The 20,664-nt window shown below is 54.7% G+C and overlaps 5 protein-coding genes across 5 annotated transcripts; 1 reads left to right on the top strand and 4 right to left on the bottom strand.

Annotated features, from left to right (window-relative positions):
- Positions 1–57: 57 nt before the first annotated feature.
- Positions 58–2,402, bottom strand: CGCS363_v002859 (uncharacterized protein; the record flags this gene model as incomplete). Its single annotated transcript, XM_036634708.1, has 6 exons — positions 58–165; positions 223–935; positions 1,062–1,347; positions 1,409–1,456; positions 1,527–1,694; positions 2,133–2,402. The coding sequence occupies 6 exons, from the start codon at positions 2,400–2,402 to the stop codon at positions 58–60; spliced, it is 1,593 nt and encodes a 530-aa protein (XP_036500440.1).
- Positions 2,403–4,888: 2,486 nt separating this feature from the next.
- Positions 4,889–7,381, bottom strand: CGCS363_v002858 (putative transcriptional regulatory protein; the record flags this gene model as incomplete). Its single annotated transcript, XM_036634707.1, has 5 exons — positions 4,889–5,543; positions 5,594–6,124; positions 6,183–6,340; positions 6,396–7,130; positions 7,202–7,381. 5 exons carry the CDS (start codon positions 7,379–7,381, stop codon positions 4,889–4,891), a joined length of 2,259 nt encoding a protein of 752 aa, XP_036500441.1.
- A 2,686-nt stretch (positions 7,382–10,067) lies between these two features.
- On the bottom strand, positions 10,068–11,180 carry ura3 (Orotidine 5'-phosphate decarboxylase; the record flags this gene model as incomplete). Its single annotated transcript, XM_036634706.1, has 1 exon — positions 10,068–11,180. The coding sequence occupies one exon, from the start codon at positions 11,178–11,180 to the stop codon at positions 10,068–10,070; it is 1,113 nt and encodes a 370-aa protein (XP_036500446.1).
- Positions 11,181–16,716: 5,536 nt separating this feature from the next.
- pis1 (CDP-diacylglycerol--inositol 3-phosphatidyltransferase) lies at positions 16,717–17,793 on the top strand (the record flags this gene model as incomplete). Its single annotated transcript, XM_036634705.1, has 3 exons — positions 16,717–16,906; positions 16,972–17,348; positions 17,404–17,793. The coding sequence occupies 3 exons, from the start codon at positions 16,717–16,719 to the stop codon at positions 17,791–17,793; spliced, it is 957 nt and encodes a 318-aa protein (XP_036499977.1).
- A 689-nt stretch (positions 17,794–18,482) lies between these two features.
- FET3 (Iron transport multicopper oxidase FET3) lies at positions 18,483–20,551 on the bottom strand (the record flags this gene model as incomplete). The annotated part of the gene is made up of 5 exons (XM_036634704.1): positions 18,483–18,485; positions 18,537–18,732; positions 18,791–19,593; positions 19,648–20,196; positions 20,252–20,551. 5 exons carry the CDS (start codon positions 20,549–20,551, stop codon positions 18,483–18,485), a joined length of 1,851 nt encoding a protein of 616 aa, XP_036500447.1.
- Between the last annotated feature and the right edge of the window lie 113 nt (positions 20,552–20,664).

Here is a 20,664-nt window from a genome sequence, read left to right as displayed (position 1 = left end):
AAATCTGCATCTCCCAAAGTAAACTGTCCTTCCTCCTCGAGAACGATCTTTCGATTTCTAGTTCTCGTGGATCTTGGAATTCTTGAATTTCGTACCAGGGGGGTGGTCAGTAATGCGGAACTTGCAAAATGGATGGGCGCAAGTATTGCCGACCACGCTGGGGCACTGAGGAATAGTGAGCAATGGACTCTTCCAAGAAGAAAAACACAGGATGCAACTTACGTGATGTCCATAAATGCAGTTTTCGACGTCGCACTCCTGACCACTGGTGCAGGGGTTCAGACGGGTCAAATGAGCAATGGCATTGATTTCGTCTGCGTTAGGACGATACTTGTGCTCAAAGCAGCATTCGTCACCCTTGGCGCAGGGTCCACGGAGGTAGTGGTTGTTGCATAGCTTTGCGGCTCCAGTCCGTTTCTTGATGTTCTCCAGAGCTGACTGGTTAATGGGGATCGGGGGATCAATCCCGCGCTCGCCAGGATTCCATGTTGGAGTTTGCGGTTTCGGCTGAGAGGCCGTCCGAATTGGGATGTTGACGTTTTTGTTGGCTAACGGGGTTGTGATTTGAGGAGGTGGGCTCGCTTTGGTGACGCCGGCCCAGGAAGAAGATGAGGGCGTAGTGGCGGAGGCTGGCGAAGAAACTGCAAGAGTTGGCGACGTGGTTGTCGATTTGAAGTAGGTGGATTCAGCCGAGCGATCGCCACTTCGGTCAACGAGTTTTTGGTTTCGGAAAAGGCTGGGGAGAGGGTCCAGAATGTGGACATTGGTATTTTTCAGCTCTCTGACCGTTGCAAAGCCCTCAATAAGGCTCACTCTCGCGCGGGTATCCGCATCCTGAAGGATCTCGTCAAGGAACGGGGCGTATCCTGCGTCGTGGGAGATGCCCAGCAAAATCTGTCTGCAATTGTAGTTTCTCAAATGCCATCGCGTAGCCTCTGCATAAGGTAATCGAGTCAGCAACTGGCCAAGCACAACGAGGCTGCCCAACCGGGGCTGATATCTTGGGTCGCGTGACCTGCCGAATAACCATCCCAGAGCCGGCAGCATCGCGGGAAACGTACCTTTGATTTTCGAGTCGGCACGTTCCTTACCGTGACCGACGTCTATGAAATCAAATGAAGCTTTAGCTTGTGTAAAGCCTAACGAAAACTCCTTGAGTTCGGACTCGCTATCCAAGCAGCCGTCACGGCGCATGGCTCTTGCGAGGCCCGACATGTTTGCGCAAACTTTGGCAATAATCTCAACTTCGCCGGATTGGCTGCCAACGTATTCGGCGACGGCGGATCGAAGGGCGTAGGCTGCTTGCTTGCCACCCTCGATACCTTGCTTGATGTATGTTTCTTGGAACTGGATGGCTCGAGTCAGCCTTTGATCAAAATACCAGGATTGAGACCGAGGTTCCACGTACAAGGAGGCCATCGCCGTCAATAAGTATCAAGACGTAGGGATTGCGGTTCTACAAAGTTCAGCAACTCTGAGCCTCCAAAACAGGCTGCTGTCCAGCAACCGGTGGTGCCTCTGTTTACCTTGAGATAGTTGTTATCTGACTCAAGGCCCGACAGCGTCTGCTGCATCTCTCTTCTCGAAATGGTGGCATGGTCAAGATCGAGCTCAGCGTTGCGCAGCTTCTGCTTGAGGATTCTGTTTTCTTCTCCAATTGTACGCTCAATCTCTTTGGCATATATCAAAAGGTCCTGTGGAAGAAAGAGACGATTAGCTCAAGGAAGCATTTCATCTGGCATTCCGAACTCTAACTCTATGCGAAAAAGTGAAATTCCAGCAGGAACGGAGCGGTGGTTCATCTCGTCGCGCATCGCACGCAAATGGTAATGGGGCGGGGCAGAGACGATGAGGTGAGACACCAAGCAGGCGAGGCATTGTACAGCGCGAAGCCTCCCCAGAGAGCCACGGCGATATGTACCAGACAGGGCCGGATTGGGCTGAGCTACCTATGTCGATGGAGCTGTCCGGGGAAGAGCAAATAAGGTATGCTTTGCAGCGGCGGGCATGGGTTTGGAATGGAGCTTTGGTCTCTCTGCAGACCAGAAGGAAGCTTAAAGGAAGCCCCATTTGAAGGGTAGGAAACGGGAAGGAAGACTCGAACAGGGGGTGAAAGGGAAAAGCGAACCCACCTTCATCAACTGGTCGCTGGCAGCTTGATAACCCTGTAAGGTTTGATAACGGCCGACAAAGTCCATGATTTCGGAGCTCATTGCGACGGGCTTCGCTCTCTCCATGCTCTTGAGGCCGATAGCAGATGGGAAGCGAACGTTGACACCGGGCGGAGAGGAAAGGGAAGGCAAGGGGGACTGGCTCGTAAGAAGGTAGGGAGCAGCAGGGGTTGTATTGGCGTTGGTAGAGAAGGTGGAAGAGGTGGTGGTGGTGCTGCTTTTGGTCGACATTTGGATTGAGAGACTGGGGCTGGGTGTGACCCGGCCGATGCTGCAGGTGCAGGTAGGTAGATAGGTGGGTGTGGGTGCAGGCGATGTGAGGTGAGGAAAGGAAAGGCAAGGTATCGATGGTAAGGCAGCAAGCAGCAGGTGAGGGTGGACTTGTTGTGCACAAGTGACTGCAAGAGGGTAGACAACAGGGACGGGATGTCTGCAGTTGCTATTGGTGCTTAGGGGAGACGACACAGGCAATAGAATAAAGTACCGTGCCTGTGCTTGGGTCGCGTTTGGTATCACCAGCCGCCCAAGGCAGATTCAGGGTCGGGGAAGGTAAGATAGGTTACTGGGAGACTGAGGTAAGGTAGGTGTGGGAGGTATGCCTGCTGTCTGTAGGTAGGTACCTAAGGTAGGTAAGGTCGAGGTGCGTTGCGCCTGCCTGCCTTGTCCTCTTCTTATTCGACCAAATGAACCTAAATACGGTAATTTGCTCTGTGGAAGGTTGTTCCTGCTGCAAGGAAAGAGAAGCAAGCGTGCGGTTCGTGTGTTGATCAGGCTTGCGCGAGTGGCAGCAAGAGCGGCGAAAGTCAGGTAGGAGATGGAAAAAGTTTTATCTGGCTGACCGCGACTCTTCAAAGCAAATAAAAAAAATAAAAATAAAAATAAAAATCGTGCGTTCAGCTAATTAAAGGTGACGTGCCTTTGCAAAGAGAGACCGCGCGATGCAGCAAGGACGGGGGACGATAGGTGACCAATTCGAACTTGGATCGCCAAAGGATGCAAAGGGAAAGACGAAGGAAGAAAGGTTAAGGTAAGGTAGGTAGAGTGGTGATGATGCTTGCGCAGGGCTGGATTTGGCTGGGGCTGGAATGCGATGCGATGCGATATGCGATGCGATGCGACCAAGGCGTTCCGAGTCGGACAAGCTAACGTAGTCAGGACCTTCACCTCAAGCTAATGCGAGGTTGGTGAAAGTAGCGATGGAGGCGAGCGCGATCTAATGTGGACAGCAAGAATGCCTCGAGGCAAGGAGAGTGTAAGATAGTTAAGTGACACGCTGCGAGGCGACGCAAGGCGGTGGTGCAGCAGCGGTGGGAGGTAATGGATGTATGTATGTATGTCTGAGATTGCGAGACCAGGGCTGGGCTGGTCAACGACAAAACCGGTGAATAATTAACGGCCAGACTGAAAAGGCAACCTCGATGAATATCGAACTGGCTTGGTCCAACGTAGGGCGTGTGTCTCGCAGCCGTGCTGTGTGAACGTCCCCGGCGTCCTCGAATTTATAGGAAACGACCCCTGGTCATGCGAATGGTCCAACAACTGTCTATTCAACATGCAGATTTCTGTTTCCTGCTTTCTGTTTCTTGCTTAGACGCGCAGAGGAGACAGAAAGGCATGCAGAAAGGCATGCAGAAAGAGGGAGAGAGGGAGAGAGAAAGAAAGAAAGCGGTGAGCCAGAAGCAACCTGCATCTGATTTCCTGCTGGGTCCCGGTACAAATTTTCTGGATGGAGACTGCTGATGGTTGTCTCTGCGATCGAAGCTGGGGAAAAGGATTTACGGATGGAAGCGATTGCGGGAAAAGGAAAAAGCAATTGTGTGATAAGACGTCAGACACGCCACGACGCGTCCATTGGCGTAGATTGATTTCTTTTCCTCCCCTGGCAGCTTGGTTGGGGGGGGGGGGGAAGAAATTCAAAAACTTTATGCGATGAAAAAATTGCCCACCTGTCGTCTCACTTTCTCGGATACGAGTCCGCCCAGTCTTGTCGTCGCTCCCGTCTTTCCTGGGCTAGGTACGGATACCTCGCCTTATTACACTGCGGGTATCCCTGTCACCAACCAACATGATGTTCCATTCACAAGACAAAATAATCAAGTATCGATTTGAGGGCATTTTCTTGTTTTGAGTAATAAATCTTTGTAGATTGTTTCCCTCTCATCCCTTTTGGACGCCCGTCCTCAATCTCGCATCGTTGCTATCTCTCCTCCTAAAGTGACCAAATAGGATCGATTGCACTTTGTGAACATGGCGTTTGCAAATGCACATCTGGTCCTGGAACCGGCAAGCAACCGTACCAAGCGAGCAGCGTCTCCGCTGGCGCTAAATCGCATGCTATGGCCCCGCACGTTGGGGATCCCCCGACTGCCCTCTGTGCCCTCTCCCACCTAACTGGGTTGCTGACATCTTGACAGGGGACGTCCGGCGTCAACTCAACGACTGTGGAAGCGCACAATCGAGCCCACCAACAAATACAGCCAATGACAATACGCCAAAGTCATGTACTCAGCCGCCGCCGCCACCAAGCGAGCCTCACTCATCTGCTGTTCTCTTGTGTTTTGTTTGAACACCAATGTCGCCTTGTCGTTTGCTCAGAGTCCTCACACTCCTTCTTTTTGTTTCCAGAGCATTCCCCATTGTCGGCTGATCAAGTCTGGGCCGCCGCCCTTTTCGTGGCTTTCGCTTCTTTCCTGTCAACTAAGCTTCCAAACTGGGTTTCAAGCGGTCGTCGGGTCGTACTGGTTTAGAATATTCCACACACTGTCGTTCCCAAAATCACCTTCAAACGTCTGTCCGGCTGCCGGTGGTGGCGGCGTCGCTGCCCCCCATGCCGGTAATGATCCGTCCTCCGGTATTCCGTTCAGGTCGTGATAGATGAGATCTCCCATCGGGAAGAGTGGCGCGATCGAGGTAAAGTCCCAGCTATTGGGCATCGTCCATTCCGAGTGCGATGAGGGTAGGGGGTACGAGGATGTCTCTGGTGCTGTTGGCAGCGATGTCGGTGTTGCTACGGTGCTGCTCTTGCTAACTGGCGTGTCTGCTGTGTTCGCCGTCGTTGACACGGAACCACGAGCTGATATGCTGCTGCTACTCTCCGTCGTTGACGCGGGCGTCTGCGCTGCGATACTCGACAAGCTTGGCGGCGGCGCCGGATTCCCTACTGCTTTCTTGAACTTAACGAATATCGCTTGCAAGACTCCTTTGGCGGCCTTTGCCAGGGGGTTTCTCTCTTGCATCGCCTCGAACCTCTCCGTTGTCCAGTGGAAGTGCTGCATGGCGCTTCCTGCCATATCCAGATTCTCTTTCGGGAAGAGGATGTATATCGTCGCCATCAGCACCACGGCATCAAAGCTTCCAAAGAATAGCGAGAAGCTAGTTGCCTAGTCAGTGATGAATCACGTCTCTTACCCATGAAAACTTACTTGCGCCACGACCCTGCGTCGAGACCCTGGAACGTGAGCATTTGGCGATGCAGCATTTCGATGCTCGCCTTGAGCGCTTCGGTCCGGCTCTTTGGTCTGTTGAAGATGTAGGGCCGGTGCAGTGCCATCAAATTGAACAAGTTCATCTGCGGCAAGTAAAAGCGGGCCGACTGAAGCCAGTAGCATGATGGCTCGTCATCCCACCTCCTGTCTGGATTCTCCAGACGAAAATAGGCGGGTGTCGTTTCGTCCAGTTCCATACACATCTGGTGTACACGATCGACCTTGGAATAGTCTTTGGGACACGGGCCATCGTGCTCCAGCTCTAGGATCTCCCGCATCGGTCCCACGAGCTTGAATGCCCAGATACCCCTGGTTAATGGCGTCGGGGGGTCTTTCTCATCGTCTCTTGGCGCAATGGGTGTCTTGCGACGGTCCTTTGGTAACGGTGTATCTATCGGCAAACTTGGCGGAAGTATGCGCCAGTCAATGCTACCAGGACGTCCCAGTACCAACGCACAATGAATGTCCCTGTTCGGTGTCAGCCGAGTCATGTCCCGCCATCCTTGTTCGCGGCAGTTGCTCTCACCATGTCATCAGAACCATGTATAACTTGCGTCTCCGCTGAATCAACCACATGTTTTCCAGAACATCTTCAGTCTCACCGCTGACTGGCTGGGGATCCAAGCTATCCCGGTGCATACCGATTTCTTGGGCGTCTCTAATCGCGCTACCAATGGCATGCCACTTCATTCGGTGTAAGTTTCGAGAGTCTCTGGAAAAACACACAACAATCACTTACCGACTCGGTTACTTTGGCCATGTATTTGAGAAATGCCGCCCGGAGGAAGGACGCTTGGACCGTCGTCAGGGTGATTTGCCGCTTTCCTAGCAATGACAAAATCCCCACGCCAGACTCGCTGTAGTCTGCGGCCAGATCTTCAAAGGTCATATTCCCAGCATACTTGAGATGCTCGTAGAACTCATGCGACCCTTCAGGTAGGGTCAAAAGAGCCGTGGCCAAAACCTGGAACAGCAAGGCTGGGAACACTCTCAAGTCAGGCGAGAGGCCCTGTGGTCCCGAGTTGGAGAGAACGCTGAAGGGCAGGTTGTTCCACTCGGCAAATTGCTGCATAAAAAGATCCTCTTCCAGGGCGTAGTACTGCCAGTTGAACTCGCGGAAGTAGACCTCAATGAGCTTCTCGATGTAGCCCTTGGCCGGCAGTTGTCTGATCAGCGACTTATACCGCTCTTTTGTAGCGAATTGATCCTCGACCTGAGTTGCACCGCTCAGATGGGACATGGAGCCTTCGCCATTTGCGCTTTCGATTTTTCTCATGAGGCCGAGTGTTGATGCCCCGGCGTGGGAGTAACCCCAATTCGCGGCGACATTGGATAGGCTTTGGACCTGCGTCATCCTCGAACCCTCGGCCTCCGCTTTCCGATGCTCTTTCGCAGTCGGCGCGCCGGTCTCGTATTTGCACGCGTCCTGTTTATTGCGTGACTTACAATTGGCGCAAGGCAAGTCTCGATCACACTACGACAGCAATGTCAGTCTTGTTGCAGGGTAAGTTGACAACGAGGCGCTCGAAATAGTGGTAGACTGACCTTTTGCTTGCGCCGATGGCACTCTGTGCAAGATATCACAACTCTTCTGCGCTTCTTTGGTGGCGGGCGAGCATCTTGAGTTTGGCCATGGGGCGGATTTTGGGTCGGCGCCGGGTTCTGGTTCTGCCTCTCCCGCGCGGACGGCGAGCTTTCGGAGCTGTTGCGCCGGTCGTCGGCCATCGTCGGCCGTCGTGGTAGTCGATTCCTCTAGAGAGTTGGTGGTGAGGAGAACGGGAGGAGTGTATCGTATGCGGGGAGACGCGGCGCGATCTGCGAAGGTGGGCGCGGCGATCGATAAATCGTACGTCGAACGTGTGGAAGCTGTGTCTTTGGATTCCACGCCGGCTTAGAGCGTTGTAGGCCCAGTGGATGGTGCGGTGTTGAGAGCGCGCAGGCCGGCGCAAAGCAGAAAAAAAAAAGAATCAGCAATGCAGCCGGCGCGTGGGCTTTTGGTGAGTCTTTGTCGAGGATTTGTGGTCGGCAGATTTGGTGATTACGGAAGCAAGGTCCCAGTTCTTCTCTACCTTGTCTCCGTCAGGGAAGGAGGTGGAATGGACGGACACGGAGAATATGGAAAAACTGTGTACTTCGTCAGGTAAGGAGGTTTGATGGTATGGACCCGCCACAAGCAGACTCGATGGACAGGGCCTTCTCTTGCTGCATTGGCCAGGTGGGCAGTAGAACAGATGGGAAGAAGAGTTGAGACAGGCAAAGCAGAAGAAACGAGACCGACAACAGCGGTGGGCAGGGCCAAGAGATGCGAAAGCTGGGAATAGGACAGGCGAATGTGTATGAATGATCCGTCTTGCAAGGTATGTAAATGTGCCGGGGCCCAGAATGGCAGGCAGTCTGCTTCTGCTTTCTGCTTCTCCTTCTGTGCCACTACTTCCTACCAACCACGACGAGAGGTGACGCTGCGGCAAGGCATGTGGCCGGTCGACGGTGGGGCCGGGAGACGGTCTAAGGTAGGGTAACCCAGGAGCTCGGGGCAGAGTAAGGTACTTCAATGGTAAATGGAAATCCCTAAGGCCTTCTTAACCCCGAGAGGCCGGCCATCCATCATCCATTGCACCACCTCACTCACTGGCACTGCACACCATCAAACCAGGCGCGGTGACACGAGTATCACGGGAGAAGATTTAAGGTATGCGACTTGCAGACCTGCCACGGCAAACTCGCATTGGACAAGGCAAGACAAGATACGACGGGAACCGACGAGACCCAACACACACACACACACACACACACACATACACACAGGCATGCCGTCAACGACGCAACCGCGAACGAGCGGCCGCCTCAAGGCAGCATACTCTGCTTTCTGGCACAAGCTAAGATAGCTTCCTGGTTTGCGATCGCTTACATGCAGCAGGTTGTAGCAAAACGTGGGGTGGCCTGGTCTTGCTGCTTTGCCGACATGGAGTGGCCCCTCAGATTATGGGTGACCTTGGATCGGCGACCAACCTAACCAACACTCGGATTGTGAGAGGGAAAGGGAAATGGGGGTAAAATCAAAATGAGATGGTCAACAAATGGAAGAAAAGAAAAGACCACACCACACAGACATTGTCACGTCAAGGCGGCGAGCGTTCCGCACCGTTCGCGTTCGCAGCAGAGGCGGCGGCGGCGGCAGCAGCAGCAGCAGCATGGCATGCCCACACACTCTTTGAAGCATCAGAGATGACAACGTGGAGGGGTAGGGCCGGCAGGGCGCCGACAGGGCACGCACGCCGAAAATGCTATGGCCGTCACCTACCTGATCTGACCTTACGCCGTACCTTACTTAGCACATCCTGCTCCCGTCCTCCAGCAAGTCCCGAGTCCAATGAGCCGTACCATGCCTCGTGGGGTCGTCGCACCACTGCCTTTCAGGCTTCGAAGTCGTCTGGAAAGACAGGACGACCACGGCCGCCGGCTGCCCCTGCGCTGCGCGTGGCAACTGCCCAGGTGCACTTTAAATTCTCCATGCGTCTTGAGGGATTGGGGAAAATAGCCTTCTTGAATCTCGCAGCTCATCGAGAACATGTTGCATCCCGGGGAACCTTGTCCTCCTCCAGCCCGTCGCCTCAGAACACCACTATGTACCATAGTACCTCCCTCTTCTTTCTCGTCGGCCCTTTCGTCTCTAACCTCAACCGCCCACCACCACTACCGCCAATGATGCTCATCCACCCTCACCCTGCACCTGCAATCTCGTCCTCCCCTCGTCCATCTACGGCTGTGAGGTCATGCCCTTCCCTGTTGCCTCCCCGGGCCTGCACCGTGCCATGCCATGCCATGCCTCGCCGTACCACGCCAATGCCACATGCCACACATGCCATGCTGTCCATGAGAACCTTCCCGCCTATTGCCTGTCAAATCGGGTGCGAAGGGCGAGTAACGGCTTTGAGGGTACGTCACTTTCGATTGCCGATCACCGACGTCGAGTAAGAACGCTCTACTCAGTCTCCCACCAACGCGCTCGATGAACCGGTGCCATGTTCACGATCGAGGGCAAGTCCCATGGGGCTGGCGATCGAGAAGAACAGCAGTAGATGTGTTGCAGACGTGGTCAATTGAAAGATATATCAAGTGTGACAGTCCACCACCTAATAAACAATGCTTCTTCAACGCCAATCCAACCCCTTTTTTGTTGGTCCATGCCGGATCACCGAGATCCCGTCTAAGAAACCGTCCCAGTGCCCCTAGTAGTACTCCCTAATCTCTACGATACGAACATCATTGCAGACCGACATGCATAAACCGACGACAACAGTTTGGAGACATGGCCGAGTGCCACGAAGAAGGGATGACACGACTGGAGGAGTAAAAAACACACACAAAGATGAACACGCCTGGGTATTGGTGTGATGTGAGGAGGAACCGCCTACGCTACCCGAGAGAGATACGCCTTCCAGGCCTTTCTGCGGTATCTCTCAGCCTCCGACTGGGGATCGCCTGCTTTCAAGATGCCGCGACCGACGATGACGATGTCTGTTCCGCAGAGCTCGACCAGCTTCTGAGGCGTGTTGTACTGCTGGCCCTTGCCGTCCCCGGCGACACCTCCATTCTCTTCGTCACCTTCGGGCGGCAGCTGGCATCCAGGGGTCATGTGGATGAAGGCATCTTCGGGCGCGGTGTTCAGACTTTCCTGGGAGACAAATCCCATTACGAAGCTCTTGTGCTCCCTGGCGGCCTCCACACAAGCCTGTGTGTACTCCTTGTTCATGAAATTTCCAGCGCTCGACATTTGCGCCAGGATCAGAAGACCACGGTCCATTGGGGCCTCTTCGATGCCGGCGTAGAGAACATCGTCACCGTGCGACTCATTGCGGGGAAACCTCGGGGAAGGGGCAGGTTCGAAATGTTGCGTCAAGGTGGTAATGGAGACGATGCTGCCCTTGCGGCCGTTAACGTCGGCCGGACGAGGGGCGCCAATGGTATGTTCCGCAGAGTGTAAGTCGTTCGCCTGGTCCTCGTCGTAGTCGTCGAAGCTTTCTGACCTGGGTGTACCGACTGTGACCGATGTCCTTACTTCGTAAGGGTAACGTTCCCTCCACCTAGCTGCGGCCTCGGCAAGAGAAGTAACGGCAGCTTTGCCAGGGACCATGTTCACATTGATGATGTGCGCCCATTCAACTATCCGTGCAGAGCCCGCGACGTATTGCATCTGTACCGTATTTCCAATATCACCAAACTTGCGATCCTCGAAGATGAGGAAGCCGTGTTTGCGGGCCAATGCGCCAAGCTTGGCTCCAGTGCCCGTCTGCGGGTTGAAATCCCATCCTGCAACAATATCGTGATGCGTCTTCAGAACGACGATGGAGGGACCGACCTTGTCGGCCAGGTAGAGAAGTTCTCGGGCGGTGGGAACGTCAGCGCTGAGGCATAGGTTGGAGGCCTTCAGGTCCATCAATCGCAAGAGGTACGTCGTGAGCGGATGGGTGGCCGTCTCGGCGCGACTGGCGAAAGTCGCCTTGAGCGTGCTGTGTGAAGTCATCCTAGTAGATGGTTTGTGTCTTTTAACACGACGATCGGGTCTGGCGCAGTGCAGGTCGAATTGATGTGTTTCTGGTGAAATGGCGGGAAAATTGTCTCCAAAGATAGAGTTTCCGACTGCGACAGGAAAGCGGAGCGGAAGTTCTTTGACAAGCGCAGTGGCAAGGCTGGTGAGGGGGGAGCCAGCAGCCAGCAAAGAGAGGGGAAATTGAAGGTGACGACGAGATGGCTGAGAGGTAGCGCCGAATCAGGGTTTTTGTAGAGACCGCGGCGGGATGCGGCGAGGGCGGGGAGCGCGCGAACGAGACAATGGGAGAAGCGTTGGAGGAGTGAGGTATTGTGCGTCTGTATTCTTGACCGTACGTTGGGTTTTGTCGTAAATCGAGGGAGAGACAGACAAGACCCGACCAGTAGACGAGGGCAGAAAAGGGTAAGGGAGAAGGAGAGGATAGCAGGTAGCTAGGCGGGCTGGACTTTTTAGTGAAGACTAAAACAGACAATAAGTAGTTAGTGAGGTCGATGTGTGCAAATGTGACTGTGGGGGTGCGCTTAAGATTAGATAGACACTGAGGGCGGTGGGCTAAAAATTGGACGAGGGGCCAGAGGGGGAGGGGGGACGAGGAGAGATGGGCATGGAGGGGTTCGCGTTCGCTCTCTACATCACAATTGCCTAGAGAGGGAACGGAAGTGGAGGGGGGGTTTTTGGCGGGAACTTGACAGAGAGAGAGGCAATGGAGATTCATGGAAAGGGGTGCGTACTGCGGCAACGGTCAAAGATCTCGGCAGAGAGAGAGAGAGAGAGGAGAGAGAGCGGCGAAGGAGGCAGAGAGAGTGAGTGAGTGAGAGAGACGGAGCAAGAGCAAGAGAGAGTGCGTCTATGTTGAGTGGGTGTGTGGGTGTCACAGAGAGAAAACGGGAGGCCAACAACAACAACAACCACCAAAGTGCATGGGGCAAATGCCAGCAAACCAGTCAATGAGACGAAACGAGAGGAGACGACGAGGATCAATAATTGGGACTCAAGAGGAGAGAGAGAGAGAGAGAAAAATAACTAAAAGCAGAGCCCCCTGACCTTTGACCAGCCCCGTAGGTAAGGAATGAATTGCCCCCAAGCAAGGTAGGGTATATCCGTACTGTAAGGTATTCAGAGTAGTACCTACTTCAGGTATTCGTCTACATACCTTACCTGTAGCATTATGGAGTTCTCCGTAAAGCACTCACCCCACGCAAGTACGCATACCTTGCTTGTCATCCACCTTACCACGTACGGACATTCGTACGATGGGTATTGGTCTGAGAGAATACCCAAGGCGAGGGACTTGAACACCGATCGACTATTGTGGCTGTACCACCTGACCCGGCGGCATCCATCCAACCATCCATCCTCACCTCGAAAAGTTCTTCGCTGCGCCGTACCTCGAGTTGTCAGTTGCGCATGCATCAAAACCCTTCTCCGTCCAATTTTCCCACCGTGAAGCAAGCAAGCAACTCCTCTTTTGTCGGCCCTTCCTTCCATGAACGCCAGTCAGTCTTGTCCCCAAAACCCTCTCGCATTCTCAGACTCAAATCACACTTGCCGAAGTCCTTCACCTACCTCATCATCCCAAAGAGCCACGGCATGTTCCATATTCATGTTCTACCTGCTGGTCGGATTCGGAGAGTCCAGGAACACCGCCGTTCTTGGAACGGCTAGATGATCCCGACCCCCCCCCCCCCCCCCTCTGCACCCTGAATTGACTAAAAAGCCTGTGGTGTGGGCTAATTAAAATAGGAGGCATGCCGACCTTCCATGTGGCATCCCGGCAAGCAGACCAGTCCATGCCTTTTGCCAGTTCTCCCAAAAGACTTCATCCAGGCATATGTACGGACGGCCTGCCTCACCGGCCGCCACCCCGGTAATCCAGTGCTAGTTTGAAGTGACTGAATGAATCGATCCCCAGCTCAACTTCAGCCCATATCACATCACCGTGGCGGCGGACCATCCAAGGGCCGGCGAGGGTGACGGCGCCGTCGCGTTCCATGGGAATCAAACTTGTAAAAGCTTGAGCCGCGGCATCCCTTGACAGTAGAATGCCTGAGTCGATCTCGAAAGCCAAAAGGGCGTAGGTCGACCAGATGAGATGGGCTCGAACCCACCCTTTCGCACGTTCTGGAACCAGACCGACGTCCGACAAAAGTATTTTTCTTTTCCCCGTCCAGACCCTGCAAATGCGACTGTGACGTGTAGCCCTGCGGTCAAGGGGCGGTTGGAACGCTGGCCGCACCACGGCAACACAGCAACGCAACGCCAGCACGGTAATGATTGAGGCACACACACACACACACACACACACACACACTCACAACAGCCACAATACCCATTTTCAGGGTGGTCCGTCTGTCGCAACGCGCAACTCCAACAATCTCTAGTTGCCAGGCCGGAGCCCGCCCGACGCACCAATCACCGGTCCCTGCGTGTGTGTTGCTTTGTGTAACATTGAGTTGCGGTGCGAATCATGTCAATCAGCCGTGCTGTCGGCCGGTTGCCAAAAGAAAGGACGAAATATTTTGGATAGCCGGGGGTGGTGTCGGCGAAAGCATGCTGGGCATGGAACGGGCAATCTTGATTTCGATACGTCAGATCGGATGCCAATGCATCGACGATGAGAGACAGACGGACAACCAGGCCGGTCGAGATGGTTGACCGCGACTACACCACGGTAAACCCTGGCCTGGATGTCTGTCTGTCTGTCTGGTCTGGTCTCTGGTCTGTCTCGTGCATGTGTTGACCGCAGCCGTCAGATAATGAGAATCATGACCGGAAGCGGTGGATGGGATCCTGCGGTGAAGCCGTCGCCCCCAATGGACCACTTTAACGGTGCAGCTTGCGGGCCGGAGGCTCTCGACGTCACGACCCCCAAGCACATCTCAGCCTATCAAGTTTGGGCGGCTGGGCAATATCGTGCCATGTCCCCGGGTCTTAATTGTCGCTAGTAAGGGTCTCTCGTGTTTTGATGCGAGGAGACAGACGGGAAGTCCGATGAACCAAAGAACGGTGTAATCCTTTCCCCCGCAACCATGGCTACCTCAGTCGACTGCCATTAGCCTTGTGCCGTCCCACATCCCACATCGCACTTTCAACGTCTCGTGCCGGCGGCAACCAAGGGAAGGGAAGGGACAAGCAGCAGGAGAGGGAGGAATGGAAGTCTAATGTGTTAGTGGCGGCAGCTGCATGGAATGCAGGCCAAGCAAGCCCTAGAAGCCGAGTGCCAGTCGGGACGAGAAGCCAGAACGGAACAGGGAGTCCGGCGAGTTCTAGTGTTGTTCCGGGTGTGTCGAATAGAGAGGCCGGTGGGCGCTTTTCTTACTCAGGAAAACGCGATTGACGACGCCGGGCCCGCCACCCGACAATGCGACCCAGGTCCAGGTCGGTGTCCGGCCATGGGCTGAGCACTCGGCCGTGAGGTGGGTGAGGCTCGTCCAAAAAGGCCATGTGCTGTGGCTGTCTTCCAGATTGCAAGTCCGAGATCGCTTCGGTTCCGGTTGCTGATTTCCTGGGGAGGGGGGCCGGGCGAACACACGGTCCCTCCTCGTGTCCCGGCAGCCAGCCAGCCGTGAGTGATGCCATGTCAATTACCTGTTGTGTGCATTTCCATTGGGGGCCGAAACTGACATCAATGATTGACGGCTGGCATGCGATGATGGGAGAAAGCCAAAGCTGCAGAGAGCCAGTCTCGTGCGCGACCACCAGACCTCAGCATCAACGCTTCTGCTCGTGCGCTGGTTTCATTGCACAACGATGCATGTCCATGTTGCTGCTGTTGTTGGCAGTGACCCAGTAGCCAGCCACTACAGGTGAAGCGTTGGGAATTCAGAGTGCGGGGAAGGCGATGAAGACGAGCAGGCATGCTGCTGGCTGGGTGGTGAGGGCGGAGAGCGGAGGGCGGCGGGCTGGATCTCTGGATGTTGGTTATCGTGCTAGGAGCTGGTGTTGGAGATAAGGAAGGCGGCCACCTTCATCTGTTGTGTTGGGCTAACAGGGAATAAGTTGCGAGAATGACGGCCTCGATGAGCACCAAAGTGGGCGTCTATCTGGAGAAGATGAGCGGTAGTCTAGATAGAATAATCCAAGACATGCAGGTGTCTCTTGGCGCTGCTTTGCGGCATCCCACTCCAAAACTCAGTACTGTTGGTGTCGCATCAATCTGTTTGAAGGAAGCCGTGGGAAGGCAATGTGTAGACTGGGAGAGCAAGCCCAAGCCATGAAGACCAGATTTGGCCTTCTTCGGCCCACGACGACTCACGCGACAACCGACAGTGTCATGCCCGGGTAGAGAGAAAGCGGGTCTAACTCATTATGGCTATATTGATAGGTAGCACGGTAGATAGGTGAGCAGCTCGCGATATGTCACTGACGAATGCAAGACGACTGTTGCTTGCCCGATAAGGCGCCTCTATCTCTGCTGGTTCGGACTTGACGCACGGCTCTCGCTAATTTGTGGGTCGCTTGCTGAGGTAAGCGTGCTAAGGACTAGCTGGTTTTCTTGAGTGTCTTATCCATTTCTTATCCGTGCTTATCCAATGACCCGCCAGCTGGGCCGGCAAAGGGGCACAAAAGGGTAGGTCGAGCCTGCCAGGCAGGTGGTGTCGAGGCGGGCGCGCTGGAAGACGCGCGAGCTTGGGTGGGCTCTCTCTGCAGATCCGGATACATGTGAAAAAGGTGAGGTACCTACCTCATCCTACGGACTTTGTACCTGGTAGCTCTTTGCAGCGGCAGTGGAGGGTGCGTTACCAGCCAAGGCAAGACGGGACAAGGCACCCAAAGTAGGTAGGTACTTACCCATGGTCTCCATCGCACCTGGGAGCGCAGAGGTGGAAGCAGATGAGACACCTTGCCTGCCTTACCTGGCGCCTTACGTAGCCCGTGGAGGAGCCAAGCTCGATAGTAAATTATCGACCAGTCAAACCTGAAGTGAGGTGCAGAGTAAGAGAATTGTCAGGTCAGCTAATAAGGCATGGTCAGCACAGAGCTGGGCGAACCCTCCGTGCCGTCCGAAGAATTCCACATCAGCGGCTTCCACTTCTCTTCTTTTTTTTTTTTTTTTGGTGCCCTCCATCGCTGCGACTGACTGACTGTCCTTGACCTCCTGCAACCTGCACCTCACGCTCACGCTCACGCTCACGCTCACGCTCCTTTCTCTCCATCTTGCATCCAACAGCTCCACACCCGTCGCCTCCCTTCGACCTTAGACTTCCTCCCTTCCCCTCCTCGAGTCGCCTCGATTCTGCCAAACTCGACGCAGACAGGTCCTCCTTACCCTAATTAAGATCCTCAAGATCCTTGCCGAGCAAGTCAGACCCATCTGCGATCCATCTGCATATCTTCCTTACGAATCCTGTTGCCGGAACCACTTATCTTCCATCCGTGCAACCTCCACTGCAACACCGGCTGCTTCGGTCGCCTCATCCACGCCGCTTAAAACCTCTTCACACCCCGTTTGTGGACAGCTCATCTTCTTCAACCTGCTGCATTACAGCTTCTAGTCCGCCACATCACCATGTCCGTCCGACAGACGAGGCGCCAGGCCGCCCAGGCCGCGGCCGCTGCCGCCGAACCCCCAAAAGTCGCAGTCGAAGAGCCAACCGAACAGGTCACGATGAACGGAAATGGCAATGGCGCTACCAGAACGGAACCCTCGGAGAGTGGTCCCAAGGAGAACATTTTCCTATTCTGGCCCAACATCATCGGTATGGCTGCCCAGCGAGCTCCCAAGCTTATCACCATGACGTTGCTAACTCGTGTTTCATCACAGGCTACTCGCGCATTGTCCTCGCCATTGCCTCTCTCTACTACATGCCCCTCCACCCACGAACATGCTCCCTGCTATACAGCGTGTCCTGCCTTCTGGATGCCCTCGACGGTTACGCCGCGCGCGCTTTCGAGCAGTCGACGCGTTTCGGTGCCGTCCTCGACATGGTCACTGATAGGTGCACCACTTCGTGCTTGCTGGTTTTCCTGTCTTGCGCGTTCCCCCGATGGACCATTGTTTTCCAAATGCTCCTCTCGCTCGACTTCTCTAGCCACTACATTCATATGTACGCCACCCTGACCATGGGAGGCTCCGATACCAGTCACAAGAATGTCGACAAGAGTCGCAGTTGGCTCCTGAACCTGTACTACACCAACAAGGTGAGTCTTTGTCGATTTCTGATTCTCCGACACCATCTGACTGACTTGTTTGCAGACCGTCTTGTTTGTTTTCTGTGCCGCCAATGAGCTCTTCTTCATTGCGCTCTACCTCCTCTCCTTCTCCTCCCCGCTCCTCTCGCCGTCTCTGCTCAACTCTGTATCGAACTCCGACGCCGCTCAGATCCAGGCTGGTGCGCAGGTCAACACTTCTCTGCTTAGCCAGATCTTCCCGAATCCTTACAGCGCCGCCGCTCTCGAGATGGCCCGCGCAAACAAGATGGACTCTTTCTGGCCGTGGGTCCTTACTGGCGTCAGCTTTCCCATCATGGCCATGAAGCAGTTCATCAATGTTGTGCAAATCGTCAAGGCGAGCAAGTGGCTTGCCGAGGGCGATCTCGCAATGAGGCGGGCGCAGGGTCTTCCAAGGAAGGTGAAGAGCACCTAAGGGAGCACGCGGGTTGTGCGCAACGCCAACGACATCATGACGCCCTCACAGGCTGCGTCGAGATGAGTTGCCCGACAGAATCTGCCCAATACACACATCCGCCTTCATGCGATGTGATTGGGCGAGCTGAACTAGGTTGGAGACATGAGAGGGTCTGGCGAGAGCAGCCAGGTTACTATCGAGTTTTCCGAAGATCCAAAGGAGCAGAGCCGCTGCAGGTATATTTGCGTCGTAGAAGGACATGTGGGCGCATGTAGGACCACGTGAGAGCGATTGACTGATTCTCGTGTGTGATATTTAATGAAACAAAGCGCCATCTAGCATGGCTGGCCGGTCACGGCCGATGACAAGGGGGAGGGACCACAATCGACAAAAATGTCGAACCCAGGAGTCTGGAGTCTATCATTTTTCCCTTTGAATTTTCATCCAATAGTAGATTAATTGAAGTTTTACTCGTTCATGGTGCTTCTCCGTACTGCTATGTTGTAAACTACAGTGGTTCTGCAAGTGAACACTCGACTGACGGCAACATTTTGGGATGCCAGGATTATCTACAAATGGATCTTCGCCTATTATTGTGGTCACGCCTCATCTCGGTTGAGCATCCGTGATCTAAGGCAGCGTCTTGGGTATAAACCCAATCACCGGGTCGCTTACATTCTAATAATAACACCACATGCCCACCAGGTTCACTGCGACGGTCAGGTACGTGCAATTCCTGAACTCCCAGACCCGGCTCCGACAATAATCGGCTCCTTTTGATGCTGGTCCTCGCTGACATGCCCCGCTCCGGACGCCGCTCCGGTCGTTGGTGCCGCATACCCCGCCCCGGAGGGTCCGTCGTTCGTCTTCGCCAGGCCGTACCACGCCACCACAAGGACGCCGAGGATGCCAGTGATGCAGCTGAAAACAAGGGCAACAATACCACGAGCGGTGAATCTAGTCATGACAAGTCAGCATATATGGAGCAGTGGAGATGGGATCCGGGAGTACGCACCCGTCTGGGAGACGCGCTGGCGGGGTGTTCTGGCCGGACAGGTCGAGATAGTCCAGGGTGTTCGCCGCCGCGTTGCCGGTGATGGGCACGTTGCCCGCAGCACATGCATCCTTGTGGTTCTGGGGGATTGTGAGGCTCTTTTGCAGGTCAAGTGGTGCCTCAACGAACGTTGCCATCAGGCCAGAAGTGACATGCCATTCAATATGGCAATGGAAGAGCCAGACGCCGGGGTTGTTGGCCTTGAAGCGGAGCACGATGTTGCCATTGGGCCAGACGACGAGGGTATCTCTCCGCATGGGGGTCTTTGGGAAGTCCGCCTCTGAGACGTTCGCATTTTCAAACGTCCCGCCTTCCTCGGGCGCGCGGTAGAGGGCCTGGAAGTTGTGGCCGTGGAGATGGAAGGGATGGCGGCCAGGGTCGAGGTTATTGACGATGATTTGCACGACCTCGTCGCGCTCGAGGACGAAGCTGTGTGTATATGTTCCGTAGACCTGCGGGTTTGTTGCGTTGCCTCCCGCCGAGAGAGCCGTGTAAAGCGTGGGTACTTTGGGGGCCTTGTAAGTGATATCATTAAAGAAGGCGTAGTTTGCGCCGTCGCCTAGGTTGTCCATGATTACGTCCAACCCGACGGTCTGCGAAGGCGAGGTGAGCAAGGGTTGCTTATCGTAGGGAACAAGGGTCATGTCGTCGAAGGGCGCAAAGCTGTCGAGTGTCGCAGCCTGGTTCATCGGCTTGGATGAATCGTAGACGAGCCATCCCGTGACGTTGTAGTTGAGGTCCGGCGGGAGGGTGTCGAACAGGGACTACATTGGTCAGTCGAGAACCCAGACAGGGGGGGGCGTCTTGGAGATTCATACCGTGTCCATGCTACCAACGATGGCAAAGTTGGAGCTGGTATCGTTCAGAGTCTTGACGAGGAAGCTGCAGCGCTGTGCGGCGGCGAGGTAAATCATGCTTGCGTCCGCCGGCTCCGTGTACACGCCGTCGACCTCGACGATGGAGATGTTGTGACCCTCGATCCAGACATACTGGCCTGCGAACGCTGCCATATTGACCATTCGGAAGAGATACGTCTTCCCGGGTTGGACGGCGACCGTGAGGTTCTGGGTATCGTTCATGAGGGCTGCTTGAGGAACGGGTTCGGCGCCTGTCGGGTTTCCCTTACTCATGAAGGGAGGGATGAGATCGGCCATTTGGTCATGGTACCAGTCGGAGAGCGTCACGACGACCTCCTCATCGTACTGACCCTTGAATGGGGAGTCGGGATCGTGGATGACGACCGGGCCCCTCAGGCCGTCGGGGTACTGAGACTGGGTGTGTGAGTGATACCAGTAGGTGCCAGGCTGCTGAATCTGTAGAGAGTCAACGGGGCGTTCAAACTTGATCTTCGCAATCGAGGAGGCCGCCTACAGTGAAGTTATATGTGAACGACGAGCCTGGTGGTATGGCACATTGGCTGACTTGTGAAGGTCCGTCCATATGCGTCGTTCCGTTCATAAACAAGCCATGGAAGTGGAGGGAAGTCGATTGGTTACCCAGGTTGTTCTGGACGTTAATGAGAATGGTATCCCCCACGTTCGCATCGATCCGCGGAATCGGCCATTGCCCATTGATTCCAATGACTGGACGGGCAAAAGCGCCGTCTGGGTTCGCGGTCACCCAGCCAATGTTGAAGTCGTGAGAGACGGTTGCCGCAGTGGCTGGCTGCAGCAGTAATGCAGCCAGCAGGCCGAATCTGCATGCTCTTGCCGTGAAGTCCATGACGGTCAAAACCAATGGCAAAAGTCAAATTCCAAGAGTCGCCTTTGGTTCAGGAAGAGGCCTCTGCTTCGTCTGTCCTTTTGTCCTGAGTGAAAGACAGGAGGAGCGACGGC

This window comes from Colletotrichum siamense (assembly GCF_013390195.1).
Source record: "Colletotrichum siamense strain Cg363 chromosome Unknown KSG_Cg363_contig02, whole genome shotgun sequence".
Taxonomy (NCBI): domain Eukaryota; kingdom Fungi; phylum Ascomycota; class Sordariomycetes; order Glomerellales; family Glomerellaceae; genus Colletotrichum; species Colletotrichum siamense.
The sequence above is the reverse complement of the archived record's forward strand: the minus strand, read 5'-3'. Positions and strand labels throughout refer to the sequence as shown.